This window comes from Protopterus annectens, chromosome 3.part0 (assembly GCF_019279795.1).
Source record: "Protopterus annectens isolate FY-2018-M chromosome 3.part0, PAN1.0, whole genome shotgun sequence".
In the NCBI taxonomy this organism is placed as follows: Eukaryota; Metazoa; Chordata; order Ceratodontiformes; family Protopteridae; genus Protopterus; species Protopterus annectens.
In genome coordinates this window covers 465,689,776-465,714,979 of record NC_056731.1, presented here as the reverse complement: position 1 = coordinate 465,714,979, position 25,204 = coordinate 465,689,776, and the positions used below count along the sequence as shown (strand labels likewise).

The 25,204-nt window shown below is 42.1% G+C and overlaps 1 protein-coding gene across 1 annotated transcript in view; it reads right to left on the bottom strand.

Annotated features, from left to right (window-relative positions):
• The window catches only part of TRIO (trio Rho guanine nucleotide exchange factor), a 5,137,669-nt gene that overhangs the window by 389,237 nt on the left and 4,723,228 nt on the right, over positions 1-25,204 (bottom strand). Inside the window, exon 52 of the mRNA XM_044065600.1 lies at positions 19,553-19,715. Within this exon, the coding sequence (XP_043921535.1) occupies positions 19,553-19,715 (163 nt within the window). The remainder of the gene's footprint in view (positions 1-19,552; positions 19,716-25,204) is intronic.

The following is a 25,204-nucleotide window of genomic DNA, read 5'->3' as shown; positions in this document are numbered from 1 at the left end:
AAATTCCAGGTCTTCAGCCTGGTCTCGGTTAACCTTAGAGCCTTCTCTGATCAATGCTTGCAGCTGACTGTGGAAACCAGTGATTTATGCTGTAAGCAGACTGTTTCACTGGAGATGACTTTGCAATCATGGATTCTACCCCAGTGCGTTTTCCTTACTAAGAGGAAGTCTACCCGAGTTGTTGGCTACTCTTGTATGTGGATCTTGTGACCGTCTCCCTTTCTGAACCATGTGTAGGCTACTATCAAGCCATTTGCCAGACAAAAGTCTAGAATGACTTATCCTTCTTTATTCCTGTTGCCCCACCCATGTGGACCCCAGTCAGTCCTCATATCCTGCTCTCTGTCCATCCCAATATGTGCATTCAAGTTACCCATATTCAACACCAATTCATGTTGTCTTGCTTTACCTAGTATGTCCTGCAACTGTAGTCTGAATGCACACTTTTCCTCACTGTCACAACCCTGCTGTGGGGCATAGGTTGAGATCATGAATACTGCCCTATCATTACACTGCAGTCTGATTGGCATGAATCTGTCATTAATTCTGATGATATCCACAATTCTTACACCATTTCTAGCCTGTCTCCCTTCTGGGTAGTAGAGTCTGGATCCCAAGCCAAGTGGCTTTGCTGTACTGCCCTTCCATCTCATCTTCTGGATACACAGGATGTCCAGCCTCCTCCATATCATCATGCCAGCCACTTCCAAGCTGCATCCTATCAGTGAACCTACATTAAGCATAGCAATTCTCAGTTCATGTTTGGCAGGCTGGTTGGTTTTACATCCAGCTTTCCCTCAAAAGACCTATCCCAGGTAACCCAGGCTGGGCAACTAGACACCAGCTGGCCAGCAGCTTACTGGCCCACGGCTGCCAAGCTTTATAGCAGGCACACACTGGCCATTAGGGGCACATACACCCCTCCCACCATTAGCAAGGGTCCCTGGCATAGGTCAGAGTAGGCCGGGTCCTCAACCCACTTATCACCGGTAACTATCCATGCCCATTTTGGCGACATTAGTCAACATGACCGAATCACCTAGAGCCATATTTTACAGCACTGAGTGGCTAAGTCTGTGATAGTCTGTGATCCGTGTTCTCCTATTCTGATGATACTGCGCACCACAGCAGATGTCCAAAGCTGTTGGTCTATACCACTTTTCCTCCTATAGGGCACCATGTAGAGTCTGTGCTGCTGCCCACAGCTCCATTCTTTGGTGAGTTTGAGATGGAAATACTCAGCATGTTTTTCGGACATGGGAGAAACCCCAGGGAGAACATGTAAACTCCAAACAGATATTGGTCGGAGGTCAGGATCAAACCTTGTAACTTGTGCATGGGAGGCGAAAACCTTAGCCATTATGCCAGCTGGTCTGAATAATAAATCTGTGGAGAAATGTCTACATCTGTACCTTAAGATTCCCCTACAGTTTCAAAATCTTGAACATCTTCAGGGAAAGAGGAATCCCTTTTTCTTTTACTAGAAACCACCTTACAAAGAAGGGTCAATAACTTAAGACACTGAGCCAAGCTCAATAAATTACTCCAATCCAGAAAAACTGACATTAGAGAAGTTAAATGTATAGTTTTATGTCACTTTTTAACAGGAATCTGTGGGGCAAAAAAAACTAGTACTGCCTGCAACAGCTTCCCCATGGATGGGAACATTCTGGCTAAGGAAAGGAAAATTCCCCGCCCCTTCTCCCATGTCCGACAGCAGTGGCTCTCCAGTGTCCGCTGTGGGAACCTCATAAGCTGCAGAGGATGTGGCGAATCCCCAAGTCCACAGTGGCTGCATGGAGGGATCCAGTGAAAAAGGCAAATTATCTGAGGAACCAGCATGGACCACAGCATAGTCACCAACCCGAGGCTGTGGCAAATTACTAACTTTCTGTGATGACAAAGGTTGTTTAGTTAACTTTTTCTTTTTGTGGCTGGATGACAGTGTGACCAAGGGACTGGTAAGCTTGTTCAGTTTTCACGCCAAAAATGTTGCTTGTTTCCTGGGGAAGCTTAGCAGCAATAGTTGATAAAATGTGTATTTCACAAAAAAGATACACTTTCCCCACAGAAAACTCAGTAAAGAAACATATTCCTCAACACCACAAAGTAAAATAAACACACTTCTTCCACTCAAACTTCACTGAATTGTTGAAGTTGTTTTCAACCACTTTTAACCACAAAAGTAAAAATAGTGTGCTCCTGTTTAAAAAAGCATACAGATAAAATGACAGCAAATAAAAGTACTTTTCCATAGCTTTAGAATAGATGTTTTTCACAAACAAAACTTACTTTAAACAACAAAATAGTAATTTGGAAGATTTTTCCCCCGAAGGGAACTTGTCTCTCCAGCGTATGTCTCAACTGTTCAGATCCTCACCTCATATTTTTGGTCTCTCCTTCATAAAATTTGTGTTTTTTAGCAAATCACTGAGGATTGAAGTCACTTAACACACATTTGAGTTTTAGACTTGTTACCCTTCAAAAAATGCCTGCTAATACAAATCATGTTATTCTAGCAACTTTCTATTTATCAGAGCAATTTTTTAAATCTGTCCCTATTTTTGGGCCTTTGTCACCCTATTACTTTAGACTTTGTCCAGATTTCTTGCACTAACATGTTGAGAGGTACACTTGCCCAGCAATGGAAAAGCATTAGCCAACCGTCAAACCTTGTGAGCCTGCAGAGAAAGTTTCAACATGGTGGCAGAAAAGCTCTGAAGGGCTTGGGGCCCAAACTAGTCTTTTTGTTCAGCTCAGGTTGAGCTGACTGTTTCACTGGCCTAAAGCTTTGCAGGCTAAAATCCATATAAGCTTAGGTTACTGCAGCAGTAATCAATATGAAAAACATATAAAGTGTAATCCAGACACAGAAAATCTTAAGGGATGCCTGGAATCTCTGGGTATTGGAATGTGATACACATCCTTTTTACAGTTGCCAAAATAAAAAAAAAATGAAAGGTGGAATGACAGGTAACAGGTTGTGAAGGGATAGCATTCTGAACTTTGGAACTTTCACAAACTGGTTGAGAAAGGATAGCGCCAACACTGGTTTCCATTAAGCTTCCTTCTTTGGTACCATAAGCATTCATGAATAAAAACCTTTCCCTGCAAGGAAGATATGAACAGGTTCTATTACTCCTAGAGACAGGAGATGCTGAATGATAGGGACGAATAAAGAAGTCTGATCTGGTGGATTAGGAGGAAATACCCTGAAAAGGAGGTAGGGATTTCAACTGCCATCTGCACCACTGATAGATAACTTTCAGAACCCTTTTGTTTGATATTGTTTGTTGCCAAAGAGGGAAATGGAGAACCAGACTTTGGGGAAGAAGTTAAGGATTGCTAGGGTGAGCTGAGGGGTTATATTTTGTAGGTAATCATTCTGACTTGAACTTGTTTCTGGAAGGCTACCCAGTTCTTTTTATGCCTTCTTGCCTTTGTTTTTTGAAAAACTGCTTGCCTGACATTTGTTAGGAGTGCCTGTTTTGCTTTTTTACAAAAGGATCCTAAATTACAGATAAAACCTTTGACAATTTTAGAGAAGAAAAGCTGAAAAATATGTGTCACCCTTTGCATCAGTTTTCCTCTTTAACCACATTTTTCAGTACCTTAGCAGCAAATGGATCAAATAAACCTGATCAAGGGGACAATTAAAAATTTCAGTTTTTACACCTTTAAACGAATTTTGACAATGTAACCATGCAAATCTTTTCAAAACAGATCCATTGGCTGCTGCTCTAAAAGAAGCATTGGCCAAGTCACAAGAATACTTCTAAGAATGTTTGTGTATCTGATAAACAGAAGCAATAAAAGAATTTACAGAACATTTACCCTCAGAAGAAATAAAAGTAGTGGTAATGTTCCTCACATTCTCAAACAAAGCAAGAAAAAAATTTAACATGTCGTCTTGATAATTCAGTTTACTGAAAAATAAGTGTGTCAGAATATATACTCTTTTCAAATCTATCAAAAACTCTCCCATTCTCATTAGAGGGAGGAGTAGCAGCACTGTTAGTAAATGTTAAATTGCAGAAGGATTTGACAAATGACTACAGGGTCATGTCTGGGATTAGAAAATAAAAGCTGAGTAACCTTATAAAGTTGACCTGCCTTTTTATGGGCTGCAGACTGGATGTCAGGCAGTTTGCAGTCTGTAGTGAAAAAATTCTCCAAAGCTGGCAGAAGAGAATGAAAAGTAGTAGGTTGAGGAAATAAGTTATTATATATATATATATATATATATATATTTTTTTTTTTTTTTCATACAAACAGGAATGTCTTGGTGCTCCACTGAAAATACTGATTCACTTTAGAATGGTTTAAGAAAATGAAAATTCTCCACAGGGAAAATCAAGAAATGCAATCCTCCGAGTAGTACAGTTGTGTACACTTACCATAAATGTAGATGTTCGAGTGTATTCACTGATGTCCTTCAAGGATGCATCTGCAGTCCTTACAAATGGGTTGTCCTGTCGTCAGGCAGCCCTTCGGTCGGCCGGATTCCAAAGTCTGGGTCTGGCCTCGGCTGGTGTCGCACTTCACCCGACGTCATAGCGGCTGCTCTTCGGGTATACAGGCATCAGCCGACGCCATTTTCCTCAGTCTTTCTTGCCGCGTGGCGCCCGAAGCAGAAGCTGTTCCCAAGTGCCGGTCGGTCAGAACCAGAGATTACTACTACAAGTACCGAAGACTTCTAAAAAGCTAAGTACCCCGTTGGGGACTCTTTCTTGCCTCAGCCGATGTCAGAAAAAGTGAATAACTGTTTAACTTGTGGGAAACAAATACCTCATAAAGATTTCCACTCTTACTGCTTACTTTGTTTAGGCCCAGACCACGACGTAGCAGCCTGTCTAGCCTGTGCTTCTTTCAACCGACGGACGCTTAGACGCCGGTCGGAATTTGCTGAAGAGTTTTTCGGCTCCGATTTTGCTTACATTATGCCGTCGGATACTCCGACTACGCAAATTTCTAAAAAGCGCAAGGAAAAGGACCGACACTCGCGGTCTGCGGTTTCGGCCGAAACCGCGGTTAAGCCAACCGCGAGTGTCTCGGTTTCGGCTGAAACCGAGTCCACGGTTCTTCCTTCGGCCGAAAGCTTGCCTCTTACCGAGGCCTCATCCAGCCTGGCTGAATCTGCTACTGAAATCCCACCTGCTCTTGCAGGTTCGCAGGATTTATCTGATACTATCCCTTTGGATATTTCTACCCCTGCACGTGGAGCTGCTAGGCCTCCTGCATCCATGTCTATTAAGGCCTTTGCCAGGGCTAAAGCAGCAAAATCTACCAAATCGGTGCCTGCTAAGACCCCCTCTCACAGGCCTAGTTCCAGTTCACAAATGCTTAGTCTAGCAGAGGATCTCATTTCTTTGATCCGGGGATCCCAACCACATCCAGACAGGGCCTCTCACCCACCTCCAGAGAAGAGGACTAGAGTAGAGCCCCCTGAGCCAGTTTCTTCAGATGGATCCTCTGATGAGTCAGATAATTCAAACCCTCCAGAGGGCCCCTTTTCTCCTTATGAGGACTCTGATGCAGAAGACTCCATTCCTTCTGCCTCTCCGCCTGAGGAATTTTCTTTTGGGGAAACCTTGCATGCTATGAGGGAACAATTTCAATGGCAGGGCCAGGATTTTTCAGACTCTAGGAAAAGGCTTAGAACCTTTTTGCATTTGCCACAGCATAGGCCTTTAGCCATTCCTCCAGTACTTACTGTTGTGGATGATGCTTTTAATGATGCTTGTACTGCTCCTGATTCTCTTCCTCCGGCCCCTGCTAAGCCCGATAGGTACTACAGGGTTCCGGACACACATTATCATTTGTATAAGGCCCCTTTTGCAGATCCCGAAACTATCTCCCAGGGACCCAAGGCTGTAGCAGCTTCTTCTAACAAAAACCCCCTCCCCTCTGAAAGGGAATCTAGGGCCTTGGAGAGATGGGGTAAAAAAGTTTACACTTCTGCTACTCTTTCAGCTAGGGCCTTGAACTGTCAATTCCACATGATTCAGTATCAGGAATTTATGTTAGACCAATTAACTAAAAAACTGTCCTCGGATGAACCATTAGACAAAAAATCTGTACAGGAAATGGTACATAACATTCAGCAGGTCAGTAATCATTCCTTAAAATGCGGCTATGATGCACTGGAGGCTTCCTTTAGATCAGCCATGACTGGCACAGTGATCAGAAGACATGCATGGTTGAAAGAGCAGTCCTTACCAGACCATGTTAAATCAAAGCTCCTAGATGCTCCCATGGATAAGCTCAATTTGTTTGGCTCCCCTGCGCAGCAGGTGCTGAAGAAGGTGGAAGAGAAAGCAAAATCTGTTCAGACAGTCAAGGATTTCTTGCAGGTCCAACCTCCAAGGTTTAGCAGGAACTGGCCTTCCAAGAATTGGTCCTTTCCAGACACCTCCAGAGCTCCGAGAGGCAGGAATAGGCGCTCAAGAGGCAGGGGTCAATCCAGAGGTGCCTACAGGGGACGTCAGTGGCAGGCTAACAACCAGCGAGGTACAGCCACAGATCCAGCCACCACCACTTCCACAGGACAATCACAGTGACTTGGCTCTGGCACCGCCTACCAGGGAACAACTAGAAGCACCCTTAGGCGGGAGCTAGCCTTATTTTCAGTAAACTGGCATTACATCACAGGAGACAAATGGATTTTACAGACAATAGACCAAGGTTACAGGTTTCACTTCCATACTCTACCAAGGAAGAGAGGAATGCCAAACCTACCTCCAAATCAGAAGACAGAAGCTCTACAACAAATAACTCACTTACTAAGGATGAGAGCTATAGAAAGGGTACCATCTATGGAACAAGGACAAGGATTTTACTCCAGACTCTTCCTGGTACCAAGAAAAGAAAACCAATGGAGACCTATTCTCGACCTGTCCGCTTTAAACACATACCTCATTGTTCCAAAATTCAAAATGCTGACCCTACAGCAGCTTCTTCCCATGCTGGGCAAGGAGTCTTGGCTGGTAACTCTAGATCTCAAGGAGGCATACCTGCACGTCCCCATATGACCAAATTGCAGAAGATACCTCAGATTTCTTGCAGGATCAGAGCATTATCAATTCTCAGCATTGCCCTTTGGCTTATCTACTGCGCCCAGAGTATTCACGAAATGCCTGGCATCAGTAATTGCTCATTGCAGGCTTCAGGGAATTCAAATTTATCCTTACCTGGATGACTGCCTGTTACAAGCGGACAACAGAAACAAATTAACAAAAGATTTGGAAAGGGTCATTCATCTACTACAAGCCCTGGGATACACAGTCAATATAAAAAAGTCAAGGCTGATACCATCCCAAAGGATAACCTTCTTGGGTGCAGATTTGGACACATCAAAACAAATGGCATTCCTGACAGTAGAAAAACAGGAGCAACTCCCTCTCTACTTCATGGCATTAACAAAGCAGAACCAGCTAACAGCAAGAAAAGTCCTGCAAGCTCTCGGTTACATGGCATCCTGCATAATATTGATTCCACATGCCAGACTACATATGAGGAAGTTACAGTGGTACCTAAGGAATTTATGGTCTCAGCACAAGCACAGCCTAGAAACCCAGATTCCAATAATTCCATGCCTGAAACAAGAATTCCAATGGTGGGCTCAGGCCTGTCAATCAAACAAGGGACTGCCCTTCCACAGCACTCAACCAAGCCAGACCATCACAACAGATGCCTCAGACCTCGGTTGGGGGGCGCACATGCTGGACAAGTGCATACAAAGCTTATGGACTCAAGACCAGCTGCACCTACACATAAATCAAAAGGAAATGCTGGCAGTAAAACTGGCAATTCAGGCATTCAGACCATTTCTTCGACAGGGTCAACTGCTGATAAGGATGGACAACACCACAGTTATGTGGTACATCAACAAACAGGGAGGCACACATTCATACCCTCTATGCCGGATGGCAATGGACCTCTGGAATGTGGCACTGAGCTTCAACATTCAGCTTCAAGGAATTTTTGTGCCAGGAAAAGAAAATATACTAGCAGACATCCTAAGCAGAACTACCACGGATGCCCACGAATGGATGCTGCATCCGGACATCTTCAAAACCATTACAGGGAAATGGAGACTACCAGAAATAGACTTATTTGCATCCCCACACAATCACCAACTGAAAAAATTCTGCACAAGGACGTACCACCCACTTGCTTGGAAAGTGGACTCCCTATCTTTCAGTTGGAAAAACCTGACAGCATATGCATTCCCACCTCTTCCTTTGATGCACAAGGTGCTATTGAAGATCAAAGAAGACCGTCCAAGGATCATCCTGATAGCTCCAGTCTGGCCAAGGCAACATTGGTACCCATTACTGAGGAGCGTGTCTCGGGAACAAATATGGCCTCTGCCCCTAATTCCCTTGCTGTTAACACAGAACAACTTCAAAACCCTGCATCCAAACCTGAAAACACTGCAGCTGGCTGCCTGGAACATTGCATAAGACCAAATAACCCAGATTTATCTCAAAGGTAAAAGACATTATCTTGGAGGCTCGCAGACCCTCAACAAGAAAAAATTATTCAGCAAAATGGAAAAGATATCTCATTTGGAGTACTGCAAAAGGAGAGAATGTGTCACTGGTAAACATAGCTAACATCCTGGAATACTTGGCAGAGCTCTTCCACAACGGCCTGTCCTATTCTTCCATTAAGATTCATGCATCAGCTATTTCAGCAGAATACAACTTGGATCCTCCCGTCTTCTCACATCCTCTGCTCAGGCAGTTTCTGAGAGGGATTAAAAATGTAAAGCCACCTAGGAAGCCACCATTGCCAGCATGGGACTTGAACTTTGTGCTAGAAAAGTTGACACTCCCTCCTTTCCAGCCAGCAGCAACAGCAGAATTACAGTACTTATCATGGAAAACTGCTTTCCTGCTTGCAATCACTTCAGCAAGAAGGGTATCTGAGCTACAGGCATTAATGGCAGTATAGCCCTTCCTGATCTTCCATCAAGATAGAGTGTCCATGAGAACTAATCCTTCTTTTATGCCAAAGGTGGTCTCCAGGGTATCTTTAAATCAAGCTATCCACCTACCAACATTCTTCCCCAACCCACAGAACAGGGAGAAAGACTGTTGCATACCTTGGATGTACATAGACAATTACGCTACTACCTGGACAGGACCAAGAGCAATAGAAAGACTGACCAGCTACTGGTAGCATATCGACAGGAATGGAAGGAAAAGCAATTTCAAAACAGACAATCTCTAAGTGGATAGGAAATTGCATTAGATTTTGTTACTCCTACCATGGGAAGAAAACTCCAGAAAACATCAGGCCTCACTCTACAAGGGCTACAGCCACTACCACAGCTTTCTTACAAGGAGTGGCTACCAAGGACATTTTAGAGGCTGCTACTTGGAGCTCCGTGCATACATTTGCCAAGCATTATAATTTACCTTTATACTCCAGATCCCGAGCAGGTTTTGCCACTGCTGTTTTGCAAGGGATCTTAACTACACCATAATCTTATTTCTCCTCCTCCCCCAGTTTGGCTATGGTATTCTACCCATTTGTAAGGACTGCAGATGCATCCTTGAAGGACATAGTACAGTTTTGTACCTACCATAAATGTAGATGTCCGATAGGCATGCATCTGCAGTCAGGATTACCCACCCTCCTTGGCCTCTGTGGTACTCCTAGGGTATTTGCCCATCTTGTAGCTAGCTGGGGGAATCTATTATGGTGTATTTGTTTGTATATATGCACATACATGCTTATTTTTGTTTGCTCTCTACTATTTGGAACCATTTGCATTTATCCAAATTTAGCCTTCCTAGAGGGCACCTGGCATCTGGGGCAAGAAACACTGAGGAAAATGGCGTCGGCTGATGCCTTTATACCCGAAGAACTGCCGCTATGACGTCGGGTGAAGTGCGACACCAGCCGAGGCCAGACCCAGACTTTGGAATCCGGCCGACCGAAGGGCTGCCTGACGACAGGACAACCCATTTGTAAGGACTGCAGATGCATGCCTATCGGACATCTACATTTATGGTAGGTACAAAACTGTACTTTGCAGTCATCACATTTGGGTTATCTGCTTGCAGTAGCCCTCAGTCGGCCTGATTATCAAAGTCTTGTGTCCTGCATTGGTTGCTGTCTCATCTTCCGTGACATCAGGTAGTCAGGGGTATAAAGCAAGCAGCTGACGCCATTACATCAGTTTTTCTTGCCCCAGATGTCAGGTGCCCCCCTAATGGGAAGCAATTAAATATATATATAGAAGATTATGCCTCCAACAAAAAAGCAAATACACCAAAAACCTTTTAAGCATAGTAAAAAGGAATACAGGTATAGCCAAAAGAAGTCAGGGGGCTGGAGGGAGGGTAACCAGGACAGCAATAGTGAATACACTAGAACATCTACATTTATGGCAAGTGTACACAACTGTACTATGTTCTTCGTGTTTCACTGTTGTAGTCATCACACTTGGGTGGATTCCCAACGCGAAGGATGGGAAGAGGAATTTAGATACCATTAGGACCAGCTATGAGGCCCTGCAAGACTGCAGTGGCAAAATCAACTCTGGATTTAGAGAAAATTTGCAAATGGTAATGCTTGGTGATATTATGTACATAACTCCAGGTAGCAGCACCTAGGATGTCTCTGGTAGGGACACCTCTGAGAAAGGCTGTAGAGGTAAATGCAGCCCTGGTTGAATGTGGTCTTATCCCCTTGTGGGATAGGTTTCCATGGTGCTTATAGCAGAAATGAATGCAATGGCCTATCCATTTAGAAATGGTTTGCTTTGAAATGGCCTTCCTCTCTGCCCCTGCAGCAAATGCCACCAGCAGCTGTTCAGATTTTCTGAGAGGTTTAGTCCTGTCCAAGTAAAATCTAAGTTGTCTGTGCACATCTAAAGAATGCAGTATCCGTTCCCCTTTGTTCTGTGGATTAGAAAAGAAGGATGGCAAATGAATGGACTGATTAAGAGCCACACTGGATACTACCTTGGGCATGAAGGAGGGATTGGTCCTGAGGGACACCCTGTCCACATGAAAAATGATGAAAGGCTCCACTGCCGTAAGGGCCTGTAATTCAGACACCCTTCTTGCTGAAGTGATGGCTAAAAGGAAGGCTGTTTTCCAAGAAATGAATTTTAACTTTGGACTTGCGGCTGGCTCAAAAGGAGGTAGAGTGAGTTTTTCTAATACAAAGTTAAGGTCCCAGGCTGGAGTTGGGGCTCTCCTGGGTGGTCTTAAGTTTTTGGCCCCTCTGAGGAACTGTTTGAAAAGTGGATGAGAGAAGAGGGGTGGTTCTGTGGTGTAATGAGCTGAAATCGCTAAGGCATGAATTTTGGAGGAAAAGGAAATGCCCCTGTGAAGCATCTCAGTTAAGTATTGAAGAATCTGAGGTAAACTGGGCGCTGCTTTGCCCATCCCCAGAGTTTGGTTCCAGGAACAGAATCTTTTCCATTTTTCAGCATAAGGTTTTCTAGTACTAGGCTGCCAGGTTCAGGGTTTGAAGCTGAGGGTGTAGAATCTGGCCCTCCTGCAAGGACAGCAGGGTAGGGGTCTGAGGCAGGTGCCATGGTGCCAGCAGAGACACACTGCGCAAGAGGGGGTACCAGTGTTGGAGTGGCCCGTCTGGTGCAATTAGTATCATCTTTGGTTTGTCCTGTTTGATCTTTAGTAGTACCTTGGAGAGGAGAGGCAGAGGAGGAAAGGCATAAACCGATAGGATTTTTCCAGGTGAAGGACAGGGCATCCACTTTCCAAGCTTGTTTGTGGGGAGTCATTGTGCAGAATTTGTCCAACTGGTAGTTCTGGGGGGAAGCAAACAGGTCTATATCTGGGCACCCCCATTTGTTTATCAACATGTTGAATGTCTTTGGTTCCAGTTTCCATTTGAATGGGTCCATGAGATTTCTGCTTAGATCGTCTGCCAATGTATTTAGCTTTCCTGGCAGGAATTGAGCCTGTAGGTGCACTTGGTAGCTCAAGGCTGTGTTCCACAGAGCCATGGCTAGTCTGCAGAGAGGGTATGAGTGGGTACCCCCTTGCTTGTTTATGTACCACTTAACAGTGGTGTTGTCCGTCTTTACCATTAATTGTCCTGGAAGAATGTGGTCCTTGAGGGCTGTCACAGCATTTTGTACAGCTAACATTTCTTTTTGATTGATATGCAGGTGCATTTGACTTGGGTTCCATTTGCCCTGAATGCATTTCCCTGCCAAGTGAGCCCCCCATGCATAGTCTGATGAGTCTGTTGTTAGGGTTTGGGCGGCAGGGGGTAGAGTGAATGGCAGTCCCTTGTTTTGGTGGCAGGCCTCTGCCCACCAAAGGAACTCTAACTGTAGGCAAGGTATGATAGGAATCATTGCTTTTAGATCCTGAGAATGTTGACACCATAGGCTTTTTAGATACCAGTGTAGTTTCCTCATATGCAGTCTTGCATATGGAATTAGAAGAATGCAAGAGGCCATGAACCCCAAGGCTTGCAGTACTTGTCGTGCAGATAGCAGGGTTTTTGTGGTCATTAGTTTGAAGTAAGCCATCAAATGAACCTGTTTCTCTGGCGTGAGGAAAGCCATCTGGGAAGTTGTGTTCAAGCTTGCTCCCAGGAATACAATTTGTTGACAGGGTACAAGATGTGATTTCTTTTCGTTTATGGTGTACCCCAGACAAGTTAGCACCTTTTGTACAAACGCCAGATGATTCAAAAGTATGTCCTGGCTTTCTGCCTGAATTAGACAATCGTCCAGGTATGGGTATATTTGAATATTTCTTTGCCTGCAAAATGCAATGACTGGTGCTATGCACTTTGTGAATACCCTGGGTACAGTAGATAAGCCAAAGGGCAGTGCAGAGAACTGATAGTGCATGTAGCCTGCTTTGAAGCGTAGGTATCTTCTGCAAGATTCCCTGATTGGGATGTGCAGGTAGGCTTCCTTTAAATCCAGTGTTGCCAACCAGGCATCCTTGCCTAGCATAGGAAGCAACTGGTGAAGAGTTAGCATCTTGAATTTTGGGATCACCAAAAAGGTGTTCAGGATAGAGAGATCCAGAATAGGACACCATGTGGTGTCTTTTCTGGGCACCAGGAAAAGTCTTGAGTAAAAACCTCGTCTCCTTTCCTCTTATGAGACCGTTTGAATAGCCCTTATACTTGAGAGAGAAAGTACTTGCTTTTGAGCCTCTGCCCACTGATTTGGGGGTAGATCTGGCTAACCGTTTGGGGTTGGTAAAGTGTGGAAGTGGAATCTGTATCCTTTGGAAACTATATTTAAAACCCATTTGGTCCTGGGTAATGAGTTCCCCCTAAGGGAGCAGTCAGTTAAGAAGGGCTTGGAAGTTTTAAAGTTAAGTCACTGAGACAGTTTACCATAGGGAGGAGTCTTACTACTCTCTGATTTGGAAGTGGGAGCCCCCCCTGCTTAGTCCTGCGCATACCATGGGACTGAAGCCCGGGTGTTCTGCTGGTTCTGGGTTTGGACTGAGAAGGCCTGGAAGAGGCAGGAAAGGACCAATTCTTAGAGGGCCAGTGCCTACTAAATCTTGGAGGCTGCACTTGCAGGAAATCTTTAACAGTTTGCATAAATTTAGCTTTTTCCTCGGTCTTTTTAAGTACTACTTCTGCTTTATTGCCAAACAGGCGGTCCTGGTTCATGGGAGCATCCAGCAATTTAGCTTTAAAATGATCTGGCAAAGATTGCTCCTTAAGCCAAGCATGCCTTCTAAGTACAGACCCAGCAGTGACAGCAGCCCTGCAAGATGCCTCGAGTGAATCAAAACCACATTGCAAAGTATGTGTTTCAACTTGTTCAGCAGAATGCATTAAATCCTGTAAATCCTTATTTTCAGCACAATCAGGAATCAACATAATTTTCTGTTTAAGCAATCCAATAATATGCTGCTGATACTTTAACATATGAAACTGGCAATTTAAGGCCCTAATGGCCAGGGTTGCACAAGTGTATACCTTCTTACCCCTTCTATCCAGCGCCCTGGAATCTCTATCAGAGGGGGTAGGATTTTTGGCAGTAGTAGCCTTAATGCCCTTGGGTCCCTGTGAAATGGACTCAGGATCCGCAATAGGATTTTAGAACTTGTGAGAGTCAGGAACCCTGTAATATCTATCTAGTTTTCTGGGAGCAGGAGGAAAGGAGTGAGGGGCCAAGCTAGATTCTGAAAAGGCATCATCAACGTCCAGTACAGGGGGGATAGCTAAAGGCCTGTGTTGGGGCAGGAGTAAGAAATCCCTAAGCTTCTTTTTAGAATCAGAGTAATCCTGGTTTTCCCAGCGAAAATGCTCCCTAAGAGTATGCAAGGTTTCACCAAAAGAGAAATCCTCTGGAGGGGAAGCAGAGGGAATAGAGTCCTCTGCATCATAATCCTCATAGGTAGATAAGGGTAAATCCTGGTCATCAGAGGAAACAAAAATTTCAGAATCCTGAACAGAGTATCATAAGCAAATTCAGTCCTAGGTCTCTTAGAGGGGGAAGATTGGCTTCCCCTGATTAAAGTAATAAGGTTTTCAGCCATTCTTATCACTTGTTTTTTAGGTATAGAGGCCTGACCATGTGGTCTGGGTGTCAGTTTTCTAGGCATAGATAGAGTTTTAGGCCTTGAAGAAGATGGCGTTGGTTTAATATGCAAGTCAGTAGGCCTGAATACACCCTCAGAACGGTGCCTGCACAGTGGCTCCGGACCCATCCAAGGTAGAGACATCCACAGGTTCCACAGTTGAAGCACCTTGCGGCATAACGGACTCCGAATGGGTCTCAGTAGAGGCCTGCTAATCTGAAGCAGTAGGTATCAGAGGCTGCGAAAGCTCCTCACTGAGTACCGGCGAACTGCCGACTAGCTTAGGAGAAGCGTCGTCGGCAGCTTTGGACCTAGGTGGCCTGTCTCTTTTTCTTAGCGATTTTTTGGAATGTCGGTAGTTGGATGGCTTACCGAAGCCATATCTGGGTAATTGAACAGAGTACCAAAAAATTTAGAAGCGTAAACATACTGAAGACGAACAGTTCATTATTTAAATAAGGCACAAAACTGACAGCGAGTTACATCATGGTCAGGGCATAGGCAAGGAATACAGTACGAATGGAAATCTTTATGAGGTATTTGCTTTCCACAAGAAATACAATTATTGACTTTTACTGACATCGGTTTAGAGCAAGAAAAAGTTTCCCCAACGGGGAACTTAGCTTTAGTTGAAGACTTTGGTTCTGAAACTTGAAAACGAAGATTTCAGGAGTCGGCCAACCGGCACTTGCGAACTGCTTCTGCTTCAGGCACCGCACGGCAAGAAAGACTGATGTAATGGCGTCGGCTGCATGCTTTGTACCCCTGACTACCGGATGTCATGGAAAATGAGATAGCAACCGACGCAAGACCCAAGACTTTGATAATCAGGCCGACTGAGGGCTACTGCAAGTAGATAACCCAAATATGATGACTGCAACAGTGAAACACGAAGAACATCTGCAGGCTGAGGAAAATTAACAGAATTTGTTCCCTCTAATTCCATTCTCTGTTCATCACACCGGGAATCTTTAGACACAAGAAAATTTATTTTCGTTTTAGAAGAATTGGACTGTGAGGTGTTAGCATGAGATAAGCCCAATAAATCTTCACTGTCTGGGGTAAGAGACACAGGAAAAGGTAAACATTTAATTATCTGTTATTACAATGACAATTCATACAAGCCGCCCCCACCATAATCAAATACATCAACATGGGGAATAAGCATCTTAGTCTGACTAGGTAGAGATGAATTCTATGCCCCTTCCTCCAAGATAGGTTCTTCCATGCCCAAAGAAGACACTCCAACAGCACAGCAGGAACAGGCTGACCTCTGGTGCATGGCGGCTGAATGGACCAAACCACAAGAAACCAGAAAAAAGATGAATGGCCTGAGGAACCAGAACTGGCAACTGTAGAGTCACCCACATGTGACTAAGGCAAAGAAGCATGCTACTTAATTGGCAAAGACTGCCTAATATTTTTTTTCTCTTGTGTCTGGGGGAAGGAAGAACCAAGGAACAAGAAAGCAGTTCCATGCTTAAGCCAGGTAAGAAGCCAGAAAATCCAGTAAGTGATGTCATCAAGGGTTGCTAAAAGACAATTCCCAAAAAAGCAATGTTTGCCAAAACAAATACACATAACACAAAAACGTTTGCTCTTACCTTTTATAATTATTTTACAAACTTGTCAATAAAAAATAAACTGAACTTTGTAAAAAAAGTAAGTTAATAGTGAAAGCCAGAAAAGTCTAGCACTAAGGTTCAACTGGCAATAATGTCTTGTTAGTTAAACATTGAACAGTTCGGTAAAAAAGTACAATGTATTAAAAGAAACCAAAGTGGAAAGTTTTTTTCCATGAAGGGACCTAATCTGCCTAGCTATGGGCTAATGCTACTTGAGCAATGTTCCTGGAAACCCAGTAAGATGACTGATCTTTAGGGAGGGGACATGTTTTGAAGGGTTTGGCATCCAGACTGCTGATTCTCTACCTCTCATGCTCATTGATTCAACAGTTTGGGTATACAAAAGGTGCCCTTAAGCTTTGGAAGGTGTCTGTTACATCCTAGGCAGAATATAACCCAAAGCTTAGGCTACTGAAGCAGTGACAAAATGATGAATATTTTTCATTTTCCTTAAGAAATAAATTAGTTCCATGGTAAAAGTCATCAACAACACTACAAATATGGCTTTGCATAATCTTGAGGATAATGACCTCAGTATCTTTAAAATGATGACCAAAGGAGAGTGTGTGGTCAATCTAACACAGACTAATATTCTTTCACCAGTTCCAGCAATTCTGTATCTGTGGTAACCCTAATATAATGCGAAAGTGACAATGAAAGCTACCTGTTCCAAACCAATATTCTACCTACTACAGTAACACCTGCTCTTGAGGCTTCTAGAAATACACAGAAAAAGTAAACGACTCAAGTGGACCACTTCTGTCACTGGCTGAAGAACTAGTCTCCTTGCTATAAAAGTTGCTTAACAAGCCTGGAAAGAACTGCAGATAATCTACGCTATACAAATGAAATGAATGCTATCAAGTGAAATACAAAATTTCTACAAGTGAAACAAAATTTCTACAGCTCCACCATATGCCTCCACAAGGTGAAGCAGATAAAAAAGTTCAAGGAGTAAGCTGTTAAAACTGCCTAGCTCTGTGAAGTTCTGTAAGAGTCAGTAGTTCATTATTCATATGTTGAGTGTTACATTCCCTTCAAAGGACTGTGTATGATACTGCCCATCCGTAGTCCTGACAGCTGTAGCATGATTCAACTAAATTATTCTTCTGTCAGGACTGTAATCAAGCAAAACTGCACAATCCATTTAAAGAATGGTGGATGATATCCACAACTTCTGTAGGAGGTCACCTGCATAGAGAACTATGTACACATACTTTGGTAAGATTGGGTCCAATGCGTTACCTCATTCCGTATAAACTTTTAAAACTGCAAAGGGATTGAATATGCTATCCTACAGAGGACCAGCTCTGACCCAAACCACACATTTTTATGAACAGTGCCCAAGGACACAGAGGGGTCAATATTCACCATGACAAGCACCAGTGACTTTGTTTTAGTCTTTTTTTATTTTTAATTTTATAATTTTAAAATATTAATCAATTTCAATAAAAAAAACATAACATATATATTTCACACAAACTATTTACAATTTTAACACATACAGAAAATTAGTTTTTTAATAAAGAGAATGATCAACAATCACTAAATATTTTCTAGTAAACTTTATACTTTCAACCATTTCACATAGAATAATTACTATTACTTCTCACCTTAATAACATGTAATTCATTATAATAAACAGTCTTTGCAATATTTAGAAATTCAACCATTGAGGGAGTATTTGAATTCTTCCAATTTTTAGTGACCACTTTTCTAGCTATTGCTAAAATAATCCAAATAAGATGACATTGTGATTTTGGAATAAACCTGAGGGATTGGAACATTACAAATTACAAAAGATTTAATTAACTTAAAATTCGACGACCATAATGCTTACATAAACATATTAACATTATCCCAGAAAGATTTTAATACTTCACAATCAAAATCCGGGTTCCTATTAAATCGAAGATGCATTCTTTCGAATGCGTCTTGATGGAACTTGAAAGCACGAAAAGGCAAAATAGCGAAACGGCATATAAGCAAATTCTTTCCATGGGAAAGAAATCGCTTGGCCGCTTTTGTCACTGTAGTGCGATCTCAGAGTTGGTATATTTAAGTAGGGTGGTATGCGGGGGCACAGTCCCCCACATCAGGGGGTGTGGAGGGGGCGAAGCTCCCCACTTTATACAATGTTTTAAAATTTTTTTTGTTTTGTGGAACATTCGAGACTGTAAGCCTTTTCTTACATGGGTTTGATAAATCATCGCTCACTTTTTTAAGCATCTGATGATTTAACATAGACCCTCAAAATTAATATGTTACCAATCTACTTTTAAACTAGAATTACATCTCCAGCACCTAATATTTTGTTAACAAAGACAATCCTGTGTAGAGCCAAACCCGGTTTCCAGATCTGAATTAGCTTACCTAATATTTTCTTTCTTGTACATAACTTTAATTTTATGTGGGGTAATAAAAGCTTTATGTAAAAATTTCCACAAAAATATCTTCCAGGTTTTTGAAGTATTTCTAGGCAACTTTAAAATCATCTTTTTATCAGAATCTGAAATATTATTATTTAAGTGATAATTGTCTTTGATATTAAATATATATGTTTTAGTCTTCTAAAGTAACTCTAATACACTAACTGTTTATTAGTGATCTTTAATGCCAATGACAATGTACATTACTTCTGTTAAGAGAAGGCTAATTTTATTAGCCTGCTTCAAATCAGATAAGCAGGTTATGAGGAGGATACTGTACAATAAACACATTTATCTTTGGGAATGATACTTACTCTCCCCCCTTAATGAATGACCAAGACTCAACATTTCATTATGAAAGTTGAGATTAAATTCAGAGCACCTGTTCTCAACACAGGGATTGTTAAAGCTACTCAAAATACCCAACAAGTCCATATAAATGCACTTTCTAAATAAATACAATATTTCATGACTAAAACTTTGATGATGCCTGTAACAGTAATGAAATAAGGCTTCAAAATGTTTTCATGTAAAGCATCACACCAATGTTATCGCACACAGAAATGTGGCTTGGGAGCCCATCATCTTTAATGTTCAACTAATCCTGACATTTTATGTACTTTCTTTAATGGGGTGCACATTAACAATATAGGTCTCTAGAAACGCTATCAGTCAGTGACTGCATACATACAATTCTCACTACAAAGTTCACTACAGCCATGATACTGCTTTACTATAATATAAGAACATAGCAAATACTTACAAATGTAAATGTCTGAAACAAAGGTCTAGAAGTGAAGTAAAACTTACAATGGAAATGATACAATTTTTAAGCAATAAAGATGAATCCGGTTTAGTATGAAACAAGGAAAAGAAGCTCTCTTTGGAATAAGAGTGCTTCAATCACTGACCAAATCACGGGATCATATGGGCTGTCACCTACCTGTACATGATGCTGTAGTGGCCATCACTGTTTAAGATGTTCTGATCTGGACCCTTCCAAGTTATCAAGGGTTTGGGGCGACCACAAAATTTACATCTAAGGGTAGCTGTCTCTCCAGCATTGCATGTCACCTCACCTAATGGAATGATCAGCTCTGGTGGAACTTAAAAAAAAAAAAAGCAATAACATTAACAACAAAATTAACCTTTGAAGCCCAGAAATTCATAAAAAATTCAAAATATTTAATAAAGATACTCATTTAGAAGCTGACTTAAGCAATACATAATTTTAAAAATAAAAGCCAAAACATAACTCATATCCGAGACATCGAAAGTCTTAAAAACATTTTTCAAAATACTGTATAAAATGCTACTCATGCCAAAGATTACTTAAGCAATACATACACTAAAAAAAAACTTTTTTTTCTTCTGAGATGTATCATATTAACACAAAAACTGTACTTCACACAAGACCATAACTAACATCTGTTTGTAGCTAAAATACTTCTATTCATAATCTTCCTCGCCAATACAAATTTCTATAATTCCCACCACTAGTTATACCTCATTCATCAACAAGCCCCAGCCTTCATAAAACTGCTTGATGTATGCAGCTTGCCCAGCATGACATATAAATAGGCTACAAGGTACAGATTACAAACTTTCAGGAAAATGTGAAATGCAAATGAACTGGTACACTTGTGAAGCCAACAGCTCTTTTTTCCAAATATTTTTTATTAGTCATTGTCTATTTTTAAACAACACATGAGCAAATAACACGACAGATAAAGGAAATTAACACAAAAAATAAAATCTTAAGATAAACTATATACATTTAAAAGCCTAGTACACAACCGTATACAACTGTCAAGTGTGCAAATAATAAGAATTTATCATATTTAATACACCCCTATAGTGCTTTTTTTAGGCGGTGTTCCAAAGACCAAATTATCACCGTAACAGCTACAAACAAATTTAATCTGAGGGTCATGCTGCTCAACGCTAGAAGTCTAAGTCACAAAATGCACTAATTCAAAGCACTCCTTAAAATGAGAGAACATAGACATTTGTGCTGTAACAGAAACCTATTTCAAGGCAGCAAAAAGCACCCCTACACTACCAGGCTATAACTCTTTCCACACCTTCCGGCCCCAGAACTTGGACTGAAGCTCCAAAGGTGGTGGATTTTCCATATTCATAAAGGATGAGCACACCTCCAGACCGGTAAGCCCAACATAACGCATCAGAGATACTTCAGGTGCAGCTAACATTGGGTAAAACCGATTCAGGTCATAGCCTGCTATACGTCTCCAACCATGTTCCAAGACTCACACACTTCACGTTCCTAAGAACCCTGGAGAATATTAGGGTCCAACCTAACACTCTCATACTAGGCGACTTCAACTACCCCTCCATTAACTGGGAAAACTACTAATGTACCAATACACTTGCCCAATGTTTCCTGGAGTTCATCAATTCCAATGCCCTGGACCAGCTCATTCTTACCCGCACTAGAAGTAGCAACATCCTTGACCTGATCATTACTAACTTGAGCGACCATTGCTCTACACCAATAGTCAGCTCCTCCCTGGTTAGATCCGACCACAAACTAATCACCTTGGAAATCCTCATCCCGCCCCTCTCCTCTGCAAAGGTAACCACTATGAAAAACTTCTCCAAAGCTAGCTTTGGGTTCCTAAAAACAGAGGTGGCTAACTTCACAGCACCCATGCAAATGGAGAATAGTTGCATGACCACAGAATCATACACCAATGCACTGTACAAACACGTACACAAATGCATGGATCTCGCTATACCCAATAGAACCAAGACACACTCCTCCAAAAAAATGAAGCCAATCTGGTGGTTCCCTGCCATAAACAAACTCTACAACAGCAGGAGGTAACTGATGCGGAATAAGGTGAAGTCTCAAGAATGGGAAAACTCCCTCATCAGCCTCAACAAAAAGTTGAGATCCCTCATCAAATCCTCTAAAGCTACCTATGAAAACAAAATTGCAGCAGATAGTAAAGACAACCACAAGGCCTTCTATAGTTATGCAAAGAATCTCCACAGTAATACCCAGATTTGCTCTGCGCTACTGCACAACGGTACCTCCTATACCGAGCCAACAGATACTGCCAATATACTGGCCGACAGATTCAGTGCCAACAGTGCCAGGACCAATCACAATACCAGTAGATTTGCAGGCACCCAGTATTACTGCTGCATAGGTTAAAACAGCACTTTCCAAGGTCAAGAATACAGCTTCTATGGGACCTGACAATATCCTTGGCTGTGTTCTACATGAACTACAGAGTGAACTGGCACCTCACCTGTGTGCCCTTGTTCAATCACAGTCTTCTCACCTCAGGCTTTGTCCCTACAGAATGGTGCACTGCTACAGTCCATCCCTCTCCACAAAGAAGGAGTGACTACATTCCCTGGGAACTATCACCCCATTAGCCTAACGAGTCTGACAGGCAAAGCTATGGAACGCATCATGGACCAAATAAACAAGCATATAGGGAATCTCCAAACTATGGATCACACACAGATTAGTTTTATGAAGGGTAGATAATGCCTGTTCAACCTGGTCGACTTCTCTGAGTCGGTCTCCAGAGCTGTGGATAATGGAAAGGTGGTTCATAGAGCCTACCTTGATCTGGGCAAGGCCTTTGATACCATTCCCCACTCAGGAATCAAAGAAAAACTCACTAACCTAGGCATCAACCCCTATATCACTAGGTGGGTTGCAAACTGGCTCACAGATAGAGCCCACAGTGTAAAAGTACGAAGGGACTATGGCTGATAAAGCTCGCAGACGATTGCAAGTTGGGAGCTATTATTAACTCCCCAAGTGATGCTGAGATCCTACAGAATGGCCTCACTGAGACCAACGATTGGTGTCAAAACCATGGCCTTAGGCTCAATGCCAAAAATTGTGTCATCATCCCCTTTGGGGAAAACCCGGTCCCCATGAATTACCACATTGATGGTAGTCCACTGAACACAGAAGGCGTTATAAGAGATCTGGGAACACACATTGACAGCAAACTCACTTTTGATCACCATATTGCCACTGTGGTCAGAAAGTACTTCTATGTGGCACATCTCATAACTAAGGGTTTTGGATCCAGGAAGAAAGAGTTCTCTATCTCCCTCTACTCTTCTCTCATTAGGCCAATCATCGAGTACAATACCCCATTTGGCACTAGACACCTGCAACAACTGGAGAGGCCACAAAAACGTACCTCACAAAGAGGATCCTAGACCTTAAACACTTGTCCTATATGGACAGACTCAAAAAACTCCAACTATTCGCTGTCTCATATCGCCTACTTAGAGGCGATCTCTGCTTGACTTACAAAGCCATGTCTGACCCAGCTCTGTTAGAAATGCTACATCTAAAGAAATCCCCAATCCCACCGCATCACATGCTCCAGAGACCTCAACAACATTACCACAATCAACAGAACATACTGGAGGGACAGGTTCATAACTCAGACAGCCCATGCTATGGAACAGACTTCCTATACATGTCAAGCAGAGCACCTCACTGACCTTCAAGAGAAATCTTGATGAGTGGATGGGAAATAAAAAAATCACCCCGGGGACAACTCCAGTGGTTCTACTCGACAGAGGCACTGGGAACTAAGGTCGGGTGGCACGATGCCAGGGTAATCATATGGCTAGGATTGTAAAGGCCTCAGGGCCATTAGCCTAGTACACACCTATGAACCTATGTATACAGAGAAAAGAATTAAGAGTCCAGAAGGACAGAACAAGATAATTTGTTTCTTAACAGCTGGGCTATGAAAAGACTTGCCATACATAAATTCATGCATCTCTCCCACCCCCTTGATACAGCATTCACTTCTCTATTCCACTTTAGTATGCTTCTAACATTTTAACAAGGCTGAAACAAGACTGTTAAGCAGTAACAAAGTCTGTCCATTGTTCTGATTTGCCAGCAGGCTATACTACAAAATGTCAGCCTACATCAATATGCATTATAATTGTGGAATCCTTATGCAGTCCTGAATTCCACTGGTCTAGTTAGAGCAGGCAAGTAAAAACCCAGACACAAGCTACATATGTAACAATGTAACTCTTTACCAGCTGCTGTCGTATAATATTAGGAAGTGTCATTTTCTAAACATGTCAGCATTTTTTTTAACTTGGCACTTAGAATACCATCATTCTACATCCAAGTCACTCTCAAAGAAAGAAAAGGCATTTTACCAATGTTTCCAAAAAGTACACATAGAAATCAATCGTACTTCTGTAACAAGCATTCCTACACTGTTTCAGTAGGCAGATGCTACAGAATAGTTGTCTTTCATTTATTTATTTTACATTTGTTTACCAGGGAGATCCGAATGGACAGAGCTGTCTGTTTTCAGCAGAGGCCCAAGGAGAAAAGCTCCACAACAATTGCTAACATACTATACACAAGATATTTACACATTCAGTTATAAAAATATAGCAGACAATAACATATGATTGCATAAGATATTTACATAAGCACAGTGGTTTAGACATACAATTAAAAGTATAGCAGATAGTAACATTTGATTGTTGTTCATGCAGTATGTTTAGCAGAGAATCTTGAAGATGTACTGAAGACAAGAAAGGAAAAACTGAAAAAGGAGTGGAATACAGACAAGTTCATATGAGATGCATTGACATTTTAAGGGAAAGCTTTTCAACTTAGTCTAGGGGAGAGTTAATGGGTACAGATGGGGCAGTGGGGAGTAGGCGACAGCGAGTTGGCAAGTAACGTGTGATAATATATAGTGCATCTGTGGGAGTTTTAAAGAGGTTGGATAGTGGGTAGAGGAAAGGAGTTGGAATATGACAGCCAGGTGCTAGGCAGTTGCATGTCCAGGAGTTGTTTACGTAGGAAATAAGCTGTTTTTTGAAGATGGTTTTATTAGGTTGCACCCTGATTTGCAGTGGTAGGGAGTTCCGAGTCGTGGCGATGTTGCTAAAAACAGGGAGTCACCAGAGCTGTAATGGCTTTTGGAGATTGCGATTAGTGCTTTGTTAGTGGATCTAAGTTCTCAGTTATTGGAGTAGAAGATGATCAGGTCTTGTAAGGCTGGGGTTTTGTCAGGTTGGTACAGTATTTAGTGAGCTAGAAGTTGTTGGTTTATAACTATGGTGTTAGGGAGTTCAAGCCAGGAAAGCTGTTTTAGGGCCTGACAGTGGTGGGTACGGTAGGAGGAGTTTGTGGCAAAATTTGTTATTTTGTTGTAGCATACTGATAGCTTGTTTAAATCACTCTTGTTTAGATTAATTAGGACAGGAGAAGCATTCAGTATGGTATAGAGAAGATGGGTATGAGCTAGGGTAACTTTACTGTTGCTGGTTAGGAAGTTTTTACATCTGTAAAGAGTACCTAGTTTTTTGTTGATTTTGGTTATGGTATGAGCTATGTGTTTGCCAAATTTCATATTACTGCCAATAACGAACCCTAATTGAAAAATTATATACTGCCTTCTGTTGGTTTCTTGCTGTTGCTTGCATTTACATGCATGCATACCACAGTTCATTTAACTATTTATTGTAATCAACTAGTCTTATTACTGTATTGTACTGAGTACAATAAATACACGAAGACAACCGTTTCAGTTAATATGCTTTACTG